General features: G+C 41.3%; 1 protein-coding gene across 1 annotated transcript in view; it reads left to right on the forward strand.

Moving 5' to 3' along the window:
- Positions 1 to 18,708, forward strand: part of prkcea (protein kinase C, epsilon a) — a 107,961-nt gene extending 89,253 nt beyond the window's left edge. Inside the window, exons 12-15 of the mRNA XM_061931916.1 lie at positions 2,258 to 2,396; positions 3,933 to 4,121; positions 12,325 to 12,471; positions 18,012 to 18,708. Of these exons, the coding sequence (XP_061787900.1) occupies positions 2,258 to 2,396; positions 3,933 to 4,121; positions 12,325 to 12,471; positions 18,012 to 18,161 (625 nt within the window). The 3' untranslated portion in view covers positions 18,162 to 18,708. The remainder of the gene's footprint in view (positions 1 to 2,257; positions 2,397 to 3,932; positions 4,122 to 12,324; positions 12,472 to 18,011) is intronic.
- Positions 18,709 to 19,773: the final 1,065 nt, after the last annotated feature.

Here is a 19,773-nt window from a genome sequence, read left to right on the forward strand (position 1 = left end):
GGGTCCGGGTCCGTTTTCATACTTTTCAGTCGTCCCAGGACCTTTTGTAACCAATATCCTAATTACAGGGCAGTAGTATCACTGTAGTATCTGGGCGGTACGAGCATGATGAGATTTTTTTTTCTTTAAAGTGCCTGTATTCGCGATACTGGCACTGTATTTATGTAGTATCGGATCGATACTGGAATTTGTAGTAACAACACCTCTTAAGGATGAGTCTAGTGCACAGGTGTCAAATTCAAGGCCCACATCAATTTGTGCGGCCCCCGAAAGCGTGGAAATAATATGTTGAAATAAAGTACCTTATCTTTTCTTAATAAATGTTTTACAAAATTAAATTTACTGCGTACAATTACATATATTTACACTTTAATCATATCTAATGATAAAACTAAATATTATATCATCATACATTTCAAAACAATTGTTCAAATAAAGATAAATACTTAAATATCTGCTTGACTTATGATTTCAAAGCAAGTAATCCAAAAAACTTCATGTAAAAATTTAAAGTAAATTTTTTTTACAGTAAAATCCACTTTCAATAACGAGTAATAATACACTAAAAAACACAACAATCGTAGATTTCGCAGTATTAAAAACTTGTATGAATTTTTACGTTAAAAAAACAGTGGTATTTATTTTGCTAACTGCTTCTTTGCTATCACTTTTACATCATATTTGTACATATCCTGTTTGCTGATGTTACTCTATTATTGTTGTTGTGTTTGCTGTTGTTGTTTTCGTCTCTCTGTCTTATCCCCCTCTTGTCCCCACAATTTCCCCCTCTGTCTTCCTTTTTTCTCTTTCTATCCCCTTCTGCTCCGGCCCGGCTGCACCAAATGATAATATAAAATACATTTAATAAAGTCAAATACAAATAAGGCAACAAGAGAAGTATCCCACACTTCTCTTTTGTAAAGTAAATATGAACAGCCGATATGGGCATCTACATCAACTACAGTATATGATTTGCCTGAGAAGCTGGACAGGACAAAAAAAACCCAAAAAAACAGTTGTACCTTTTCTCCATTTAATTCCATGTATTTTCTTATTTTATATGCTGTTAAAAAAAATAAAAAAAAAAACCCTGCAAATATTACGGTAAAATTGCTGCCAGTTTTATACCATACTTGCCAACCCTCCCGGATTTTCCGGGAGACTCCCGAAATTCAGCGCCTCTCCCGAAAACCTCCCGGGACAAATTTTCTCCCGAAAATCTCCCGAAATTCAGGCGGACTCAGGTCCATAATAACAAATATTTTATTTGAGTATTAACCCACAATTTAAACAGCATACCTGCCCAATCACGTTATAACTGTAGAATGATGGAGGGCGAGTTCTTGGTTTCTTATGTGGGTTTATTGTTAGGCAGTTTCATTAACATCCTCCTAGCGCGGCAACAACACACAACAACAGCAGTCACGTTTTTGTATACCGTAAAGCAGTTCGTCTGCCGTAAACAGCAATGTTGTGACACTCTTAAACAGGACAATACTGCCATCTAGTGCATTTGATGAAAGCACTTTTGTGCGTGCCACACATCAATGCATCATCAGAGACCAGTTCAGCATGGTTAGAAAAATAGTGACAGAGAATAGAACAAGGATGGACAATTCAACCCTTAACTCAAATATGAGTAGATGAGTGTTATGTGTGTGTATATGTGTAAATAAATGAACACTGAAATTCAAGTATTTATTATATATATATATATATATATATATATATATATATATATATAGCTAGAATTCACTGAACGTCAAGTATTTGTTATATATATATATATATATATATATATGAAATACTTGACTTGGTGAATTCTAGCTGTAAATATACTCCTCCCCTTCAAGCCACGCCCCCAACCACGCCCCCCTCTCACCACGACCACGCCCACCCCCCTCCCCCACCTCCCGAAATCGGAGGTCTCAAGGTTGGCAAGTATGAATTATACACATATTTTATGTATACACATTTATATTCATACTGTATGTTATTCACTGTTAAAATCGGCCCTCTGAGGGCAACCATAACTGCAAAACGAGTTCGACAAGCCTGGTCTAGAGTGAGTACACCCTTAAAACAATTAGGCTTACTGATGATTGCCCCCTGGTGGCTGACTATAGTATAAGGTACAAATTGTTCCCTCATAGTTGAAATGATAGAATGGCTCAAAAATGTCCGCACTTGACGATTAAGAGCAAAGTAGCAGGTTTGACCCAAACACTGATTGATGCGGTGACATGTTAACCCGCAGGGATCTGAAGCTGGACAACATCCTGCTGGATGCCGAGGGTCACTGCAAGCTGGCCGACTTTGGGATGTGTAAGGAGGGTATCATGAACGGAGTGACCACCACCACTTTCTGCGGCACGCCCGACTACATCGCCCCCGAGGTGAGTAGAAGTGGCTCTTGTTTCTCTTCTTCAACGCCTGAGAAGAATGAAGAAAGTTCCTTGAATGATCAGTCTTGTTAGCAGGGCCTGATGCCGATGTTGGGGAATAATAAATAGTTCATGCTTTGGCCGATTAAATCTATACATTTTATTATGTCAACACTATTATTTGAGATGAGTAAGTGTATGTAATGAATTATTATCTGTAGGCAAACAAAAGTCTCTGATATTTAAATTCGATTTGAAATATTCATTTCTGAAATCTTCTAAATATGCGTTTATAGGGCCGTGAATCTATGGGCACCGCATGATTCAGCTGGGTAACGATTCGATTCAGAATCGATTCCTTTTTAATAACATTGGATGCCAGTTCTAGGATTAACTACATTCCTCCATAAAATAGATAAACACCCGCGATAAATTTTGATATTGCTTAAAACACAGGTGTTAAACTCAAGGCCCGGGGGCCACTTCATTTTAGTTGGCCCTCGAAAGCCTGGAAATAATGAGAGTCAATTTAATTGTTGTACAGTACAAATGGTAAGCAATTTTACAGTAATGAGGGTTATTTGCATTATTATTATTATTATATATTATGATTACATTAGTGTTTAATTTAGTCACAAAATAATGCTGACAATAATATCGTTTATTGGCAATAGCCTGTGGGAATTTATCGTCCAGCCAAACTTCTTATTAGATTACAAAAATGCTAAAACAATTGTGTAATGATATATTTGTCAGACAAAAGGTTACAGGAATATCAACTGCATTCCACGCTTGTGCTAAACAGCATACATTTCATTGTGCAAAATGTGAATGGCGAGCAAAGTGGGATTTCTAAAAGGGCGAACACACATTCTTCCAAAGCAGGTTGACCCAAGATTGTTTGAAAATAATTTTCATTGTACTGTAAGTGCGCAAAATTACGTCTATTATGAAATAAACTGATAGAGATGATTGCCGTCGTATTATTCTTTTAAATAAGCCGTAAACTTTGGGACAGGTGCCATGCTGGTGTGTCGATGCTGAGTGTTTAACCAGGTTCATATAAGGCTACATGAGCAACAGCTAACTTTTTATCTTGCAAACCTATCAGTTAAGCACATCACGAGGTATTGTTTATTCCACAAACTAGCGTCCTTTACTGGGTATGTAAAACAAGGACATCATTTATTTTTATTTATTTATTTATTTATTCATTTATTTATTTAGTCATTATATTTTTTAGTTTTTTTAAATTGACTTTATTATTTTAAATTATTTTGAATTTTACTTATTTATTCTAAAACAAACGCCTTATTTATTACCTGCATTTTATCAGTGGAAAAACAAGCTTTGCTTGATTATTTTCTACCGGTTATAATTGTTAGTTACAGCGTTGTTTTCCAACATTTTATACTGCTGTGAAATGAAAATCTTTTCCACGGAATGGATCTTATCATTGCTGGCACTAAATATCCCCCCGGGGGAAAGGGGTGTTGCGTTCTGATCGGCGCCAGATTGATAAGCGATGACGTGCTCGTTGCCCAACAGATCCTGCAGGAACTGGAGTACGGCGCCTCGGTGGACTGGTGGGCCCTGGGGGTCCTGATGTACGAGATGATGGCCGGGCAGCCCCCCTTCGAGGCCGACAATGAGGACGACCTGTTCGAGTCCATCCTCCACGACGACGTCCTCTACCCCGTGTGGCTCAGCAAGGAGGCCGTGTCCATCCTCAGAGCGGTACGTGTCAGCGAACGCATCACAAGACGGGCTTTGGACTGTAAAGAGGCTTTTATTTTCCTAAATGTGAAAAGTCATTATGTGTAACGGCCTCGATTTTCCTGTAGAAGTATGCGATTGGCCAAGTTCTTTCAATGCCGATTAGGGCTGGAACGACGATTAATCGATTAATTCAATTAATTTCATTAGGATAAAGCTTCAATCTATATTCTGTTGCTTCGATTAATCCTTTAATGAGTGTACCGTATTTTCTGGACCATAGATTATAGGGCGCATTAAAGGAGTCATATTATTATTTTTTTTTTCTCAATGTAAAACACTTCCTTGTGGTCTACATCAGTGTTTTTCAACCACTGTGCCGCGGCACACTAGTGTGCCGTGAGATACAGTCTGGTGTGCCGTGGGAGAATATGTAATTTCACCTTCCATCCATCCATCCATCTTCTTCCGCTTATCCGAGGTCGGGTCGCGGGGGCAGCAGCCTAAGCAGGGAAGCCCAGACTTCCCTCTCCCCAGCCACTTCGTCCAGCTCTTCCTGTGGGACCCCGAGGCGTTCCCAGGCCAGGCGGGAGACATAGTCTTCCCAACGTGTCCTGGGTCTTCCCCGCGGCCTCCTACCGGTCGGACGTGCCCTAAACACCTCCCTAGGGAGGCGTTCGGGTGGCATCCTGACCAGATGCCCGAACCACCTCATCTGGCTCCTCTCGATGTGGAGGAGCAGCGGCTTTACTTTGAGCTCCCCCCGGATGGCAGAGCTTCTCACCCTATCTCTAAGGGAGAGCCCCGCCACCCGGCGGAGGAAACTCATTTCGGCCGCTTGTACCCGTGATCTTGTCCTTTTGGTCATAACCCAAAGCTCATGACCATAGGTGAGGATGGGAACGTAGATCGACCGGTAAATTGAGAGCTTTGCCTTCCGGCTCAGCTCCTTCTTCACCACAACGGATCGATACAGCGTCCGCATTACTGAAGACGCCGCACCGATCCGCCTGTCGATCTCACGATCCACTCTTCCCTCACTCGTGAACAAGACTCCGAGGTACTTGAACTCCTCCACTTGGGGCAAGATCTCCTCCCCAACTCGGAGATGGCACTCCACCCTTTTCCGGGCGAGAACCATGGACTCGGACTTGGAGGTGCTGATTCTCATCCCAGTCGCTTCACACTCGGCTGCGAACCGATCCAGTGAGAGCTGAAGATCCTGGCCAGATGAAGCCATCAGGACCACATCATCATCATAATTTCACCTATTTGGGTTAAAAATATTTTTTGCAAACCAGTAATTATAGTCTGCAAATGTGCCGTTGTTGAGTGTCGGTGCTGACTAGAGCTCGGCAGAGTAACCGTGTAATACTCTTCCATATCAGTAGGTGGCAGCAGGTAGCTAATTGCTTTGTAGATGTCAGGAACTGTCATATCCGGGGGGGTTGCAGTTTGCTGCGAGGTTTGTTCTCCCAGGATGCAAACAGACTGTTACGGACAGGACTTGAAGGTAGGAACATATTTAATAATCAATTAATCCTACACATCAGAAAAGACAGGAACCAAAACAAAAGGAAAGCGTGCCGTTCACACGAGAGGCTAAAGGACAAAAAAAAACTTAACGCAGGAAACATAGACACTAACACGTAGCAAGAACTATGGATATAGAGAAACTGTATCAAACTGTGGCATGAAACAATTAACACTTACGTGGACACGGCATGAATCGAACAACTAGCATAAGCTTGGAATCGGACATGAAAACGAGCAATGACGCCAGGCCGACTGGCTGGCAAAAGCAGGTTTAAAGGCCTACTGAAACCCACTACTACCGACCACGCAGTCTGATAGTTTATATATCAATGATGAAATCTTAACGTTGCAACACATGCCAATATAAAGTGCAATTTTAAATTTCCTGCGAAACTTCCGGTTGAAAACGTCTAGGTATGATGACGTATGCGCGTGACGTCGATGGTTGAAACAGAAGTATTGGGACGCCATTGTATCCAATACAAAAAGCTCAGTTTTCATCGCAAAATTCCACAGTATTCTGGACATCTGTGTTGGTGAATCTTTTGCAATTTGTTTAATGAACAATGGAGACTGCAAAGAAGAAAGCTGTAGATGCGATCGGTGTATTAGCGTCTGGCTACAGCAACACAACCAGGAGGACTTTGACTTGGATAGCAGACGCGCTATCCGACGCTAGCCGCCGACCGCGTCGATGATCGGGTGAAGTCCTTCGTCGCTCCGTCGATCGCTGGAACGCAGGTGAGCTTCGGTGTTGATGAGCAGATGAGGGTTGGCGTAGGTGGAGAGCTAATGTTTTTATCATAGCTCTGTCGAGGTTCGTAGCTAAGTTAGATTCAATGGCGTCGTTAGCAACAGCATTGTTAAGCTTCGCCAGGCTGGAAAGCATTAACCGTGTAGTTACAGGTCCATGGTTTAATAGTATTGTTGATTTTCTGTCTATCCTTCCAGTCAGGGGTTTATTTCTTTTGTTTCTATCTGCAGTTAAGCCCGATGCTATCACGTTAGCTCCGTAGCTAAAGTGCTTCACCGATGTATTGTCGTGGAGATAAAAGTCACTGTGAATGTCCATTTCGCGTTCTCGACTCTCATTTTCAAGAGGATATAGTATCCGAGGTGGTTTAAAATACAAATCCGTGATCCACAATAGAAAAAGGAGAGAATGTGGAATCCAATGAGCCCTTGTACCTAAGTTACGGTCAGAGCGAAAAAAGATGCGTCCTGCACTGCACTCTAGTCCTTCACTCTCACGTTCCTCATCCACGAATCTTTCATCCTGGCTCAAATTAATGGGGTAATCGTCGCTTTCTCGGTCCCAATCGCTCTCGCTGCTGGTGTAAACAATGGGGAAATGTGAGGAGACTTTCAACTTGTGACGTCACGCTATTCCGGTACAGGCAAGGCTTTTTTTTTTATCAGCGACCAAAAGTTGCAAACTTTATTGTCGTTGTTCTATACTAAATCCTTTCAGCAAAAATATGGCAATATCGCGAAATGGTCGAGTATGACACATAGAATGGATCTGCTATCCCCGTTTAAATAAAAACATTTCATTTCAGTAGGCCTTTAAATAGTGCCTCTGATTAGACACAGGTGAGTGTCCCGAACACCAGAGGCAGGTGAAAACAATAAGCTGCCATGGCAACCAAACCAAACTCAGAAGTGTCACAAACAAGAACTAAAAGAGTCCAAAACTAACAGAAAATAACAAAAACATGATCCAGACCACAGATCATGACAGGGACATGGTTTGTCGTATTCACAATATGCAGACGACAGCGTGCAGGTAAAAAGGTATCTAATGCTTAAACCAAAAATAAGCAAAAGGCGAGTGCCGCTAAGAAAAGGCATTGAAGCTTAGGGAAGGCTATGCAGAACGAGACTAAAACTGAACCGGTTGTAAAGTAAACAAAAACAGAATGCTGGACGACAGCAAAGACTTACTGTGTGGAGCAGAGTGCGTCCACAAAGTACATACAAACATGAAGACACTAAACCGCCTGAGAACAGGAACAGGGCAATCAAAAGCTGCTATGACCAGATGGGGCTACAAAACCGGCCCAACCACCTGCGAACGCGGAGAAGATGACCACACGATGCAGCACTGCCTTGTCTGTCCTCTGCTACCCAACCAGTGCAGCTTAAAAGATCTCGCAGAGTTCAACGACAATGCAAAAGACTGTGTAAAGTAATGGGAAACTGTCATATAGCCACATGCTTCAAAGACACGAAAAGAAGAAGAAGATCCAAGCATGACGTGACAATCAACAATGTCCCCGCAAAGAAGGATAGCAACAACTTAAATAGCCTTGATTGCTAAAACAAAGCAGGTGTGGGGAATAGCGCTCAAGGAAGACATGAAACTGCTGCAGGAAAATACCAAGTAAAGAGAAAAAGCCACCAAAATAGGAGCGCAAGACAAGAACTAAAACACTACACACAGGAAAACAGCAAAAAACTCCCCAAATAAGTCAGTTATTGTCAATATCAGCTGTTGAGTTTCATTTTTTAATGTTTTCTGCTGGTGGTGTTTTTTTAATGCAAAGAATGTGCTTTGGCTCAAAAAAAGTTGAAAAACACTGGTCTACATAACATGTGAAGGTGGTTCTTTGGTCAAAATGTTGCATAGATTATGTTTATTCAGTTCATCTTCAAGCCGCTTTCTGACAGTCGCTTCAGATTGCGCCGTTTTGTGGGCGGTCTTATTTAGTTCAGCAGCGTCTTTTCTCCGTCATCTTTGTTGTAGCGGTGTAGCGTGCAAGGACACGAGTGGAAGAAGTGTCAAAAGACGGAGCTAACTGTTTTATTGACATTCAGACTTTACTTAAGTCAATAACGGAGCAGCATCTCCTCATCCGTGGCTCAAAAATGCAACAACAACAACGCCGGAAATGTGTCCCGTGAAAAATCGTCTGACCGGAACCCTCTAATAACTAAAGTTCCTTGGGTGAATAATGTAAACTCACTACACCGGTATGTTTTAGCGCTTTCATGGCGAGTTTACTGACAGATATAAGTAAGAACTTTACACTACTTTATATTAGAAATGGCAACAACGGTAGGTAGAGAAAAAGAAGCTTATGACTACGGTGTCGTCACAGACTACAATTGCGGACGGACGCACATTTTCAGGACTTATGCAGATCCCAAATACACATCAGCAGGTACCAGAAGGTAAGAAAAGTTGTTTTTGCATATGTGGAGGTTTCCCTAGAGGGGGTTCTTTGGACCACCAAGCACCGACATGATAGCCCGGTTCAGGTTCAATACAGTTTTATTTTTCAATAAAGTCTGTCGGTTGCTTTCCAACAATTGTCTTTTGTGGCTGTGACAGGCACACTCTCGCTCTCACGCCAGCTCCACCCCCGTCTCTCCTCCCGGTTGCTGCTTATACAGAGCGACAGGTGATTAGATAACAAGCGCCGTGTGTAATGTTCTCTATTCTCAATGGAACATTTAAAGTTTTGGTGTTGTTTACTGCCATCATATTGCAGTCTCCACGCATCTCTTATGTGTGACTGCCATCTACTGGTCACACTTCTCATTACACCATGTACCAAATAAAATTGCTTCGAGGTCAGTAAGCACAACCAGAATTATGTCGTACACTAGGTGCAAAATTAAAGGATTTTAAGTGTGCTTTATAGCCCAAAAAATACGGTAGTTTTCGCATGGCCGCTGCAATAGAGTGCAGGTGTGTGGGGGCTGTGATTTGTGTGGCGGCAAACAGCAGAATTTTTCAATAACATTTTTATTAATGCTATGTTGATGATGTGAATTTATTAGAAATGAGAATCAAGGTTTTGGCAGGGGTGTCCAAACCACGGCCCACGGGCCAAATGTGGCCCGCCGGCATCTTCAATTTGAACCATGAGAAGACAAGTTCCAAGCGACCAGCGTAATACCGTATTTTTCGGACTATAAGGCACACTTAAAATCCTTTTATTTTCTCAAAAATCGCCTTATAACCCGGTGCGCCTAATGTACGGAATAATTCTGGTTGTGCTTACCGACATTGAAGCAATTTTATTTGGTACATGGTGTCATGATAAGTGTGACCAGTAGATGGCAGTCACACATAAGAGATACGTGTAGACTGCAATATGACGCCAGTAGACAACACCAAAACTTTAAATGTTCCATTGAAAATAAAGAACATTACACACAGCGTTCAGAAATCTGTCAGAATGTATTAGTATGACTTTGAAGTCGCACCGCTTGATGGATTGTCCGGCCATTATGGCTACAGTAGTCAGAGATACAAGTATTATTATGGTGTGTGTATAAGGACCGCAAAATGGCACCCATTAGCAGACATATTATCTGGCGTTTTGTTTCTTAATATTATGCAAAACCAACTTTTCTTACCTTCTGGTACCTGCTGATGTGTATTTGAGATCTGCATAAGTCCTGAAAAATTGCGCACATCTGCCACTGTAGTCTGTGGCGATGCCTTAGTCGATAATCTTCTTCTTTTTCTCTATCTTCTTGTTATGGGACATTCATCCTCCGCTGTTGCCATTTCTAATATAAAGTAGTGTAAAGTTCTAACTTATATCTTGTTATGAAAGCACTAAAACATACCGGTGTAGTGAGTTTACATTATACACCCAAGGAACTTTAGTTATTAGAGGGTTCCGGTCGGACGTTTTTTTGTTGTTGTTGCACTAGTGAGCCACGGATGAGGAGATGCTGCTCCGTTATTGATTGAAGTAAAGTCTGAATGTCATTAAAACAGTTAGCTCCATCTTTTGACATTTCTTCCACCCCCGTCCTTGCACGCTACACCGCTACAACAAAGATGACGGGGAGAAGACGCTGTCGAGGGTGAGCCACGTAAATAAGACCGCCCACAAAACGGCGCATCCTGAAGTGACTGTCAGAAAGCGGCTTGAAGATGATCTGTAAAACATCATCTATGCAACATTTTGACCAAAGAACCACCATTACATGTTATGTAGACCACAAGGAAGTCTTTTACATTTAGAAAAAAATCATAATATGACTCCTTTAATGCGCCTTATAATCTGGTTCGCCTTTTGTATGAAAAAAGACCTGAATAGACCCGCTCATTGGCAGTGCGCCTTATAATCCGGCACGCCCTATGGTCCAGAAAATACGGTAAATCCCGGTTTTGCAATTATTAACATTTGAAACGGTCGTACTAACAGTCGGGAATTTTACTGCGGTTTATCATTAATACCGATAAGTAGAGATGTCCGATAATGGCTTTTTTGCCAATATACGATATTCCGAAATTGTCCAACTCTTAATTACCGATTCCGATATCAACCAATACCGATATATGCAGTCGTAGAATTAACACATTATTATGCCTAATTTTGTTGTGATGCCCCGCTAGATGCATTAAACAATGTAACAAAGTTTTCCAAAATAAATCAACTCAAGTTATGGAAACAAATGCCAACATGGCACTGCCATATTTATTATTGAAGTCACAAAGTGCATTATTTTTTTTTAACATGACTCAAAACAACAGCTTGGAATTTGGGACATGCTCTCCCTGAGAGAGCATGAGGAGGTTAAGATTGGGGGGGTGTATATTGTAGCGTCCCGGAAGAGTTAGTGCTGCAAGGGGTTCAGGGTATTTGTTCTGTTGTGTTACGGTTCGGATCTTCTCCCGAAATGTGTTTGGCATTCTTGTTTGGTGTGGGTTCACAGTGTGGCGCATATTTGTAACAGTGTTAAAGTTGTTTATACGGCCACCCTCAGTGTGACCTGTATGGCTGTTGACCAAGTATGTGTGGCATTCACTTGTGTGTGTGAAAAGCCGTAGATATTATGTGACTGGGACGGCACGCAAAGGCAGTGCCTTTAAGGTTTATTGGCGCTCTCTACTTCTCCCTACGTCCGTGTACACAGCGGCATTTAAAAAGGTCATAAATATTACTTTTTGAAACCGATACCGATAATTTCCGATATTACATTTTAAAGCATTTATCGGGCGATAATATCGGCAGTCCGATATTATCGGACATCTCTACCGATAAGTCTGTTGTTGTTAAATGCGGTATGTCTGTTTTAGCACTTCAAAAAAATGCTCTCGATTATCTACACCCACGTTAGGAGACTATGTGGCTAATTGAAAATTCTGCCTTTCCAAAGATAACAAAGCTCACTTTTTGAGTTGTGACTTCATTAATGTGTGTTTGTTAATCATTCTACGGATCATAGAGGAGTTTTTTTTCTGAAAATGTGACCCCTGGGGCAATTTAGTTGAATAGCTCTGCTCCACCAAAACGTTTCAGTCCAAAGAGCTAAAACTACCATTCATATTTTATGCACTAGAAGCTCCCGGCGCACTCAAAGCCGCTAAAAGTGCACTTAACGCCATTTAGCGGCGAGGCGTTATGACCGGCTAACAAAAAAAACCAAAAAAAAAACAGGCAGACAAAAAGTCAGTCAGAGGTGCGGAATAATAACAATGTGATCATAGAGACACAAATTGATGTTGCTGTACTTAACGGGCGAGGCGACAAAAGCATCATCGCTTTCAGAGAGGCCCATGTGTGACCCGTTTCATTACTCCTACGCCGCTTCCTGCCATCCGCCGGGCCATTAATGCCGCGATTATTTATATATATATATATATATATATATATATGTATTTTTTTTAGCCTTTTCTGGTCGACTTCTAATGTGACGGCCACGCCGTGTTTGTGTGCAGTTTATGACCAAGAACCCGGCCAAGCGTCTGGGCTGCGTGGTGAGCCAAGGCTGCGAGGACGCCATCAAGACGCACGCCTTCTTCCGAGAGATCGACTGGGTGCTGCTGGAGCAGAGGAAAGTCAGACCCCCGTTTAAACCCAGAATTGTAAGAAACAACACACACACACACACACTCACAAAAGTATTACTGTTAGGTATTATTAGGTACCCATTTTACCCAGTCTGTGCCGTTTGCTTGTTGTAATTATGTCCTTTTTCAGCTGTAAATCGAATTTAAACACATTCTGATATACTCAAAATATGTATTGGACCATTTCAGGCAACTTTATTATTATTATTATTTTTTAACAAAGTTCTCAAGCCGACCCATTGGAGTAAGAGGGCTGAAAGTAACAGGAGGGAGTTTTTGGCATAAAATTTGCAAATACATGGCATTTATGTTAATAGCATGTTGACACTAAGCACATTACAGTTTGTTTATTTTTAGATAAATAACATAAAAAAATAATTCAGGTAGCATAACTGTGCTGAGGTTTTAACTTCCACTACAGTCTTAGTTAAAATATCATCGATTATAGAGAAAAAATGATAAATAAACGTACTTCTGTTCCCATGGCCTGAGTGAAAAATCGGTTTTGTACTAGTTTAACTACTATATATATATATTTATATTTGTGTATGTATGGATATATATATATATATATATATATATGTATATATATATGTATATATATATATATATATATATGTATATATATGTGTATATATGTATATATATATGTATATATATATATATATATGTATATGTATATATATATATGTATATATATATATATTAGAGATGCGCGGTTTGCGGACACAACCGCGGAGTCCGCGGATTATCCGCGGATCGGGCGGATGAAATTTAAAAAAATAAGATTTTATCCGCTCGCGGGTCGGGTCGGGCGGATTAATTAGATTATTATTATTATTTTTTTTTTTTATTTTATTTTTTTTGCGGGTGGCAGTTAAACCAATTGGGAAATATATATACATAGTTAAATGTTGTTACCCACATACGAAAAACGAGCAGGCACCTGCTGCATATGCCACAACAGAAGAAAAAAAAAGAAAAGAGATGGACACTTTTACGGAGCGGAGAAGGGACGCCTCGCCGGGGTCCGGGACCGAGGCCCCTTCCCCCGAGAGGGCCCCACCGGGAGCCGTAGCTGAGGCGATCCGCGAGAAGGGCCCGACGCACGTCCGGGGTCACTACCGCGCCCACCGCACCGACACCCCGCCTCGTCCGCTTTCGCCGCGGCCGGCGTCACGCGCAGCAGGTAAGCAGCTTACCTGCCCGCCACCCCCGTGGCCGGGGGCTCGTAACATGGGTCACTCCGCGCGCTCCGCCCGCGCAGCTTACCTGCTTGCCACCCCTGTTGCCGGGGGCGCGTAACAGGGGTCACTCCGCAGTGCGCTCACGAAAGGGGTGGGGCTCACCCTGGTTGATATAGAGAGCAGGACGGTGGCCATGGAATTTCTTTTAAGGTTTGTGATAAACCATCAAACTCATTCGTTAAAAGGACTCTATAGTAATATAAAGCGAAATTTTCTGGACATTATCATGCAAGAAAAGTTTATTTTTGGGATCGCGATCACCGCGTAATGATTTTTAAAGGTTGCATTACATTATTAACTGTCCCATGTGATCAGCCAGTGCGATTGGAAGTCCATGCTCAATTATTGCCTCCGTAAATAAAACTTCGGCATTTATCACATCCAAAGAATCTGTTTGGGCGACGAAAAACGTTGAAAGTTTTCCACTTGTATCGCTAGCAACGGCATTAGACTTGTGTTTTTTTGTCCCAACGTGGTCTTTTACATCGCTAATTCCTCCGTGTCCGATCGAAAAATTTTGTCTGCACAAGGTGCAATTCGCGTAGTTTTCACCCTTTTTTTTTTTTTTTAATTAATATTAGATATATAACAACGGGCGGATGGCGGGCGGATGCAGTTCTGATCAAACGTTACATCGGGTGGATGGCGGATGGATGACGACTTTCTGACGCGGTTGCGGATGAGATAAATTGCCTATCCGCGCATCTCTAATATATATATATATGTATATATATATATATATATGTATATATATATATATATATATATATATGTGTATATATATATATGTTTTTCTCTGAAGTTTTGCACTAGTTTAACTACTATATATATATTCATATATGTGTATGTATGGATATGTATATATATATATATATATATATGTATATATATATATACATATATGTGTACAGTATATATGTATATGTGTGTGTATATGTATATATATGTGTGTGCATATGTATATATGCGAATATATGTATATATGTACATGGATGTATATATGTATAGATCAGTGGTTCTTAACCTTGTTGGAGGTACCGAACCACACCGGTTTCATATGCGCATTCACCAAACCCTTCTTTAGTGAAAAATAAAATGTTTTCTTTTTCTTTCAAATTCAAGACAAAGTTATATGTTATTTTTACTGGTGCTCAAAATGAACCGTGCATGAACATCACCTTGTTCAAAGAACAAAACCAACACAGTCCATGAACTCACAACAAATGACACACCTGAAAACCAGTCTGACTTCTGCTGTTGCCGTATCCATAATACGACGATAGGGAGAAGTTTTTATTTACACGATAAGTCGGGTGTGTCACTTGACCTCCGTGGCGGAGGCTCCGCCGAACTCCTGAGGCCGACTCACCGAACCCCTTTGGGTTCGATCGAACCCAGGTTAAGAACCACTGGTATAGATATATACCTGTATATGAATGTACACAGTATATTAGGGCTGCAACAACTAATCGATTATAAAAATAGTTGGCGATTAATTTAGTCATCGATTCGTTGGATTTTTGCTATGCGCATGCGCAGAGGCTACTTTTTTATTTATTTTTATTTTTTTATAAACCTTTATTTATAAACTGCAACATTTACAAACAGCTGAGAAACAATAATCAAAATAAGTATGGTGCCAGTATGCTGTTTTTTTTCAATAAAATACTGGAAAGGATAGAAATGTAGTTTGTCTATTTTATCCGATTATTAATCGATTAATCGAAGTAATAATCGACAGATTAATTGATTATCAAATTAGTTGTTAGTTGCAGCCCTACAGTATATATAAATATATATATATATATATATATATATATATATATATATATATATATATATATATATATATGTATATATGTATTATTTACAAACCCCGTTTCCATATGAGTTGGGAAATTGTGTTAGATGTAAATATAAACGGAATACAATGATTTGCAAATCAGTTTCAACCCATATTCAGTTGAATATGCTACAACGACAACATATTTGATGTTCAAACTCAAACTTTTTTTTTTTTTTGCAAATAATAATTAACTTAGAATTTCATGGCTGCAACACGTGACAAAGTAGTTGGAAAAGGGCATGTTCACCACTGTGTTACATGGCCTTTCCTTTTAACAACACTCAGTAAATGTTTGAGAACTGAGGAGACACATTTTTTAAGCTTCTCAGGTGGAATTCTTTCCCACTCTTGCTTGATGTACAGCTTAAGTTGTTCAACAGTCCGGAGTCTCCCTTGTGGTATTTTAGGCTTCATAATGCGCCACACATTTTCAATGGGAGACAGGTCTGGACTGCAGGCAGGCCAGTCTAGTACCCGCACTCTTTTACTACGAAGCCATGTTGATGTAACACGTGGCTTGGCATTGTCTTGCTGAAATAAGCAGGGGCGTCCATGGTAACGTTGCTTGGATGGCAACATATGTTGCTCCAAAACTTGTATGTACCTTTCAGCATTAATGGCGCCTTCACAGATGTGTAAGTTACCCATGTCTTGGGCACTAATACACCCCCATACCATCACACATGCTGGCTTTTCCACTTTGCGCCTATAACAATCCGGATGGTTCTGTTCCTCTTTGGTCCGGAGGACACGACGTCCACAGTTTCCAAAAACAATTTGAAATGTGGACTCGTCAGACCACAGAACACTTTTCCACTTTGCATCAGTCCATCTTAGATGAGCTCAGGCCCAGCGAAGCCGACGGCGTTTCTGGGTGTTGTTGATAAACGGTTTTTGCCTTGCATAGGAGAGTTTTAACTTGCACTTACAGATGTAGCGACCAACTGTAGTTACTGACAGTGGGTTTCTGAAGTGTTCCTGAGCCCATGTGGTGATATCCTTTACATACTGATGTCGCTTGTTGATGCAGTACAGCCTGAGGGATCGAAGGTCACAGGCTTAGCTGCTTACATGCAGTGATTTCTCCAGATTCTCTGAACCCTTTGACGATATTACGGACCGTAGATGGTGAAATCCCTAAATTCCTTGCAATAGCTGGTTGAGAAAGGTTTTTCTTAAACTGTTCAACAATTTGCTCACGCATTTGTTGACAAAGTGGTGACCCTCGCCCCATCCTTGTTTGTGAATAACTGAGCATTTCATGGAATCTACTTGTATAACCAATCATGGCACCCACCTGTTCCCAATTTGCCTGTTCACCTGTGGGATGTTCCAAATAAGTGTTTGATGAGCATTCCTCAACTTTATAAGTATTTATTGCCACCTTTCCCAACTTCTTTGTCACGTGTTGCTGGCGTCAAATTCTAAAGTTAATGATTATTTGCAAAAAAAAAAAAAAGTTTATCAGTTTGAACATCAAATATGTTGTCTTTGTAGCATATTCAACTGAATATGGGTTGAAAATGATTTGCATTGTATTCCGTTTATATTTACATCTAACACATTTTCCCAACTCATATGGAAACAGGGTTTGTAGATTTTTTTTTCAAGTCTTATTGTAGCAAGCAGACAGGCAACAAATGCTATGGGTCTTTGGAAAACATGCTGGCATACACAATCATTAGATTAATGAAATATTATTTATTCATTTATGGAGTTGTTGTAAATTTGCTTTGCTTAGTGGCAGCCATGTTTTTCCGTCATTCTTGCTCAAATTTGACACGACTGTGCTGGACAGTCCACTAAACGCCTGTGCCAAATTTGGCAGTGATTTGCCTGAACGCTCTAAAGTTACAGGGGATGTTTTTGTCAAACTGTGTGAGAAATTTCAAGTCCATCCGACTTATAGGGTTTAATCACAGCAGGTGGTGTTTTTGTCATAACAAAAAAAATAATAGCACAGGCAAAACAGCATTTGAGAAACTTTTTCAGCTTTTTTTTGTGCAGCTCTTCAGGAGTAGGAGCGCAAGTTTATAAATGAATGAAAAAAAATTAGGGCGATCATCAAATATAATAAGCTTTAGTCCATAAGTGAGCCTTAAATCTGACCATTTAAGTTAAAATATGGCTATTTTTTCTCTCCAGCCACTTAAAAATGTGAAGATACAAATGGACTCATGTGTATTTGTACTCCTCCCCATTGCTCTGTAATTAAACGAGGACCCCTGGTGGCGGTTCAGGGGACTGACAAAACCTTCGTAAATGATTAGGTTGTTTCTGCATAGTAAAAGACCAACAATTACACAAAACAATACAAACATAACAAAATCTGTGAGATCCAGTGATTACCATAGATGCAGTGAATGACGCCGGTCAGAAGGTGGCGCTCTTATATCACTTCTGATTGTAAAGAGCGCACTAATGCACACGTGTGTGTGTGTGTGTGTGTGTGTTTCCTGCAGAAGACCAAGCGAGACGTGAATAACTTCGACCAGGACTTCACCAAGGAGGACCCCGTGTTGACGCCCACTGACGAGACCATCATACGGCAGATCAACCAGGAGGAGTTCAAGGACTTCTCCTACTGCGCCCCCGAGGAGACGCACACCTAACACTAACACACACACACACACACACACACACACACACACACACACACACACACACACACACACACAGAAGTGAGTACCACCCTCACATTTGTGTTATCTTGTCAATAGTAAGTAGACTCGGCTTGCCTTTAGAGTAGTCAGTGTACAGCTTGTTTATAGCCGTGTAGATTTACTGTCAACACACTGCCGTCTTGTGTCAATATTTGTATATCACACTGTCCTAATTGTGTGAACATTTAGTGTGTTGTCCAGCACTGCCTTAGTGCTCTTGGGCATGGAATTGAGCGGACTTGTACAAATTGATAGTGGAGTCCTTTTCCACTCATCCATGATGAGATCACAGGTGGAGCTAGTGGATGTTAGACACCTTCTTTCCTTCCTTCCTTCCTTCCTTCCTTCCTTCCTTCCTTCCTTCCTTCCTTCCACTACTACAACACAACATCAGATGTTGAAATTCCATCTTTCCCCTCAATGAACCGCAGCTCCCCCAGTGCCGGCAGCACTCATGCAGCTTCCCTCCTTCTTTTCTTCCTTCCTTCCTTCCTTACACTGCTACAACACAACATCCCGTGTTGAAATGCCATCTTTCCCCGCAATGAACCGCAGCTCCCCCCAGTGCCGGCAGCACTCATGCAGCTTCCCTCCTTCTTTCCTTCCTTCCACTACTACAACACAACATCAAATGTTGGAATTTCATATTTCCCCCTCATTAAACCACAGCTCCTCAGTGCCGGCAGCACTCATGCACGTTCCCACCATCCTTCCTTCCTTCCTTCCTTCCTTCCTTCCTTCCTTCCTTCCTTCCACTACTACAACACAACATCACATGTTGGAATTTCATATTTCCCGCTCATTAAACCACAGGTCCTCAGTGCCGGCAGCACTCATGCACGTTCCCTCCTTCCCTCCTTCCTTCCTTCCTTCCTTCCTTTCTTCCACTACTACAACACAACATCACATGTTGGAATTTCATATTTCCCCCTCAGTAAACCACAGCTCCTCAGTGCCGGCAGCACTCGTGCAACTTCCTTCTTTCCTATCTTCTTTGCTTCCTTCCTTCCTTCCTTCCACTGCTACAACACAACATCACATGTTGAAATTCCATCTTTCCCCTCAATGAACCGCAGCCCCCCCACCAGTGCCGGCAGCACTCGTGCCGCTTCCTTCCTTCCTTGTTTCCTTCCTTCCTTCCACTGGTACAACACAACATCACATGTTGGAATTTCATATTTCCCCTCATTAAACCACAGCTCCTCAGTGCCGGCAGCACTCGTGCCGCTTCGTTCCTTCCTATCTTCTTTGCTTCCTTCCACTACTACAACACAAAATCACATGATAGAATGTCATCTTTCCCCCCAATAAACCACAGCTCCTCAGTGCCTGCAGCACTCTTGCTACATCCTTCTTTCCTATCTTCTTTCCTTCCGTCCTTCCACCACTACAACACGTCACATTGTCCATTTTTATCTTTCCCCTCAATAAACCACAGCTCCCTCAGTGCCAACAGCACTTGTACAACTTCTTCTCTTCTTCCCTATCTTTCCTTCCATCTATCCTTCCTTCCTCCTACTACTACTACAACACAACATCACAAATTTGTCTTTGCCCTTAA

This window comes from Nerophis lumbriciformis, linkage group LG39 (assembly GCF_033978685.3).
Source record: "Nerophis lumbriciformis linkage group LG39, RoL_Nlum_v2.1, whole genome shotgun sequence".
Classification (NCBI taxonomy): Eukaryota; Metazoa; Chordata; class Actinopteri; order Syngnathiformes; family Syngnathidae; genus Nerophis; species Nerophis lumbriciformis.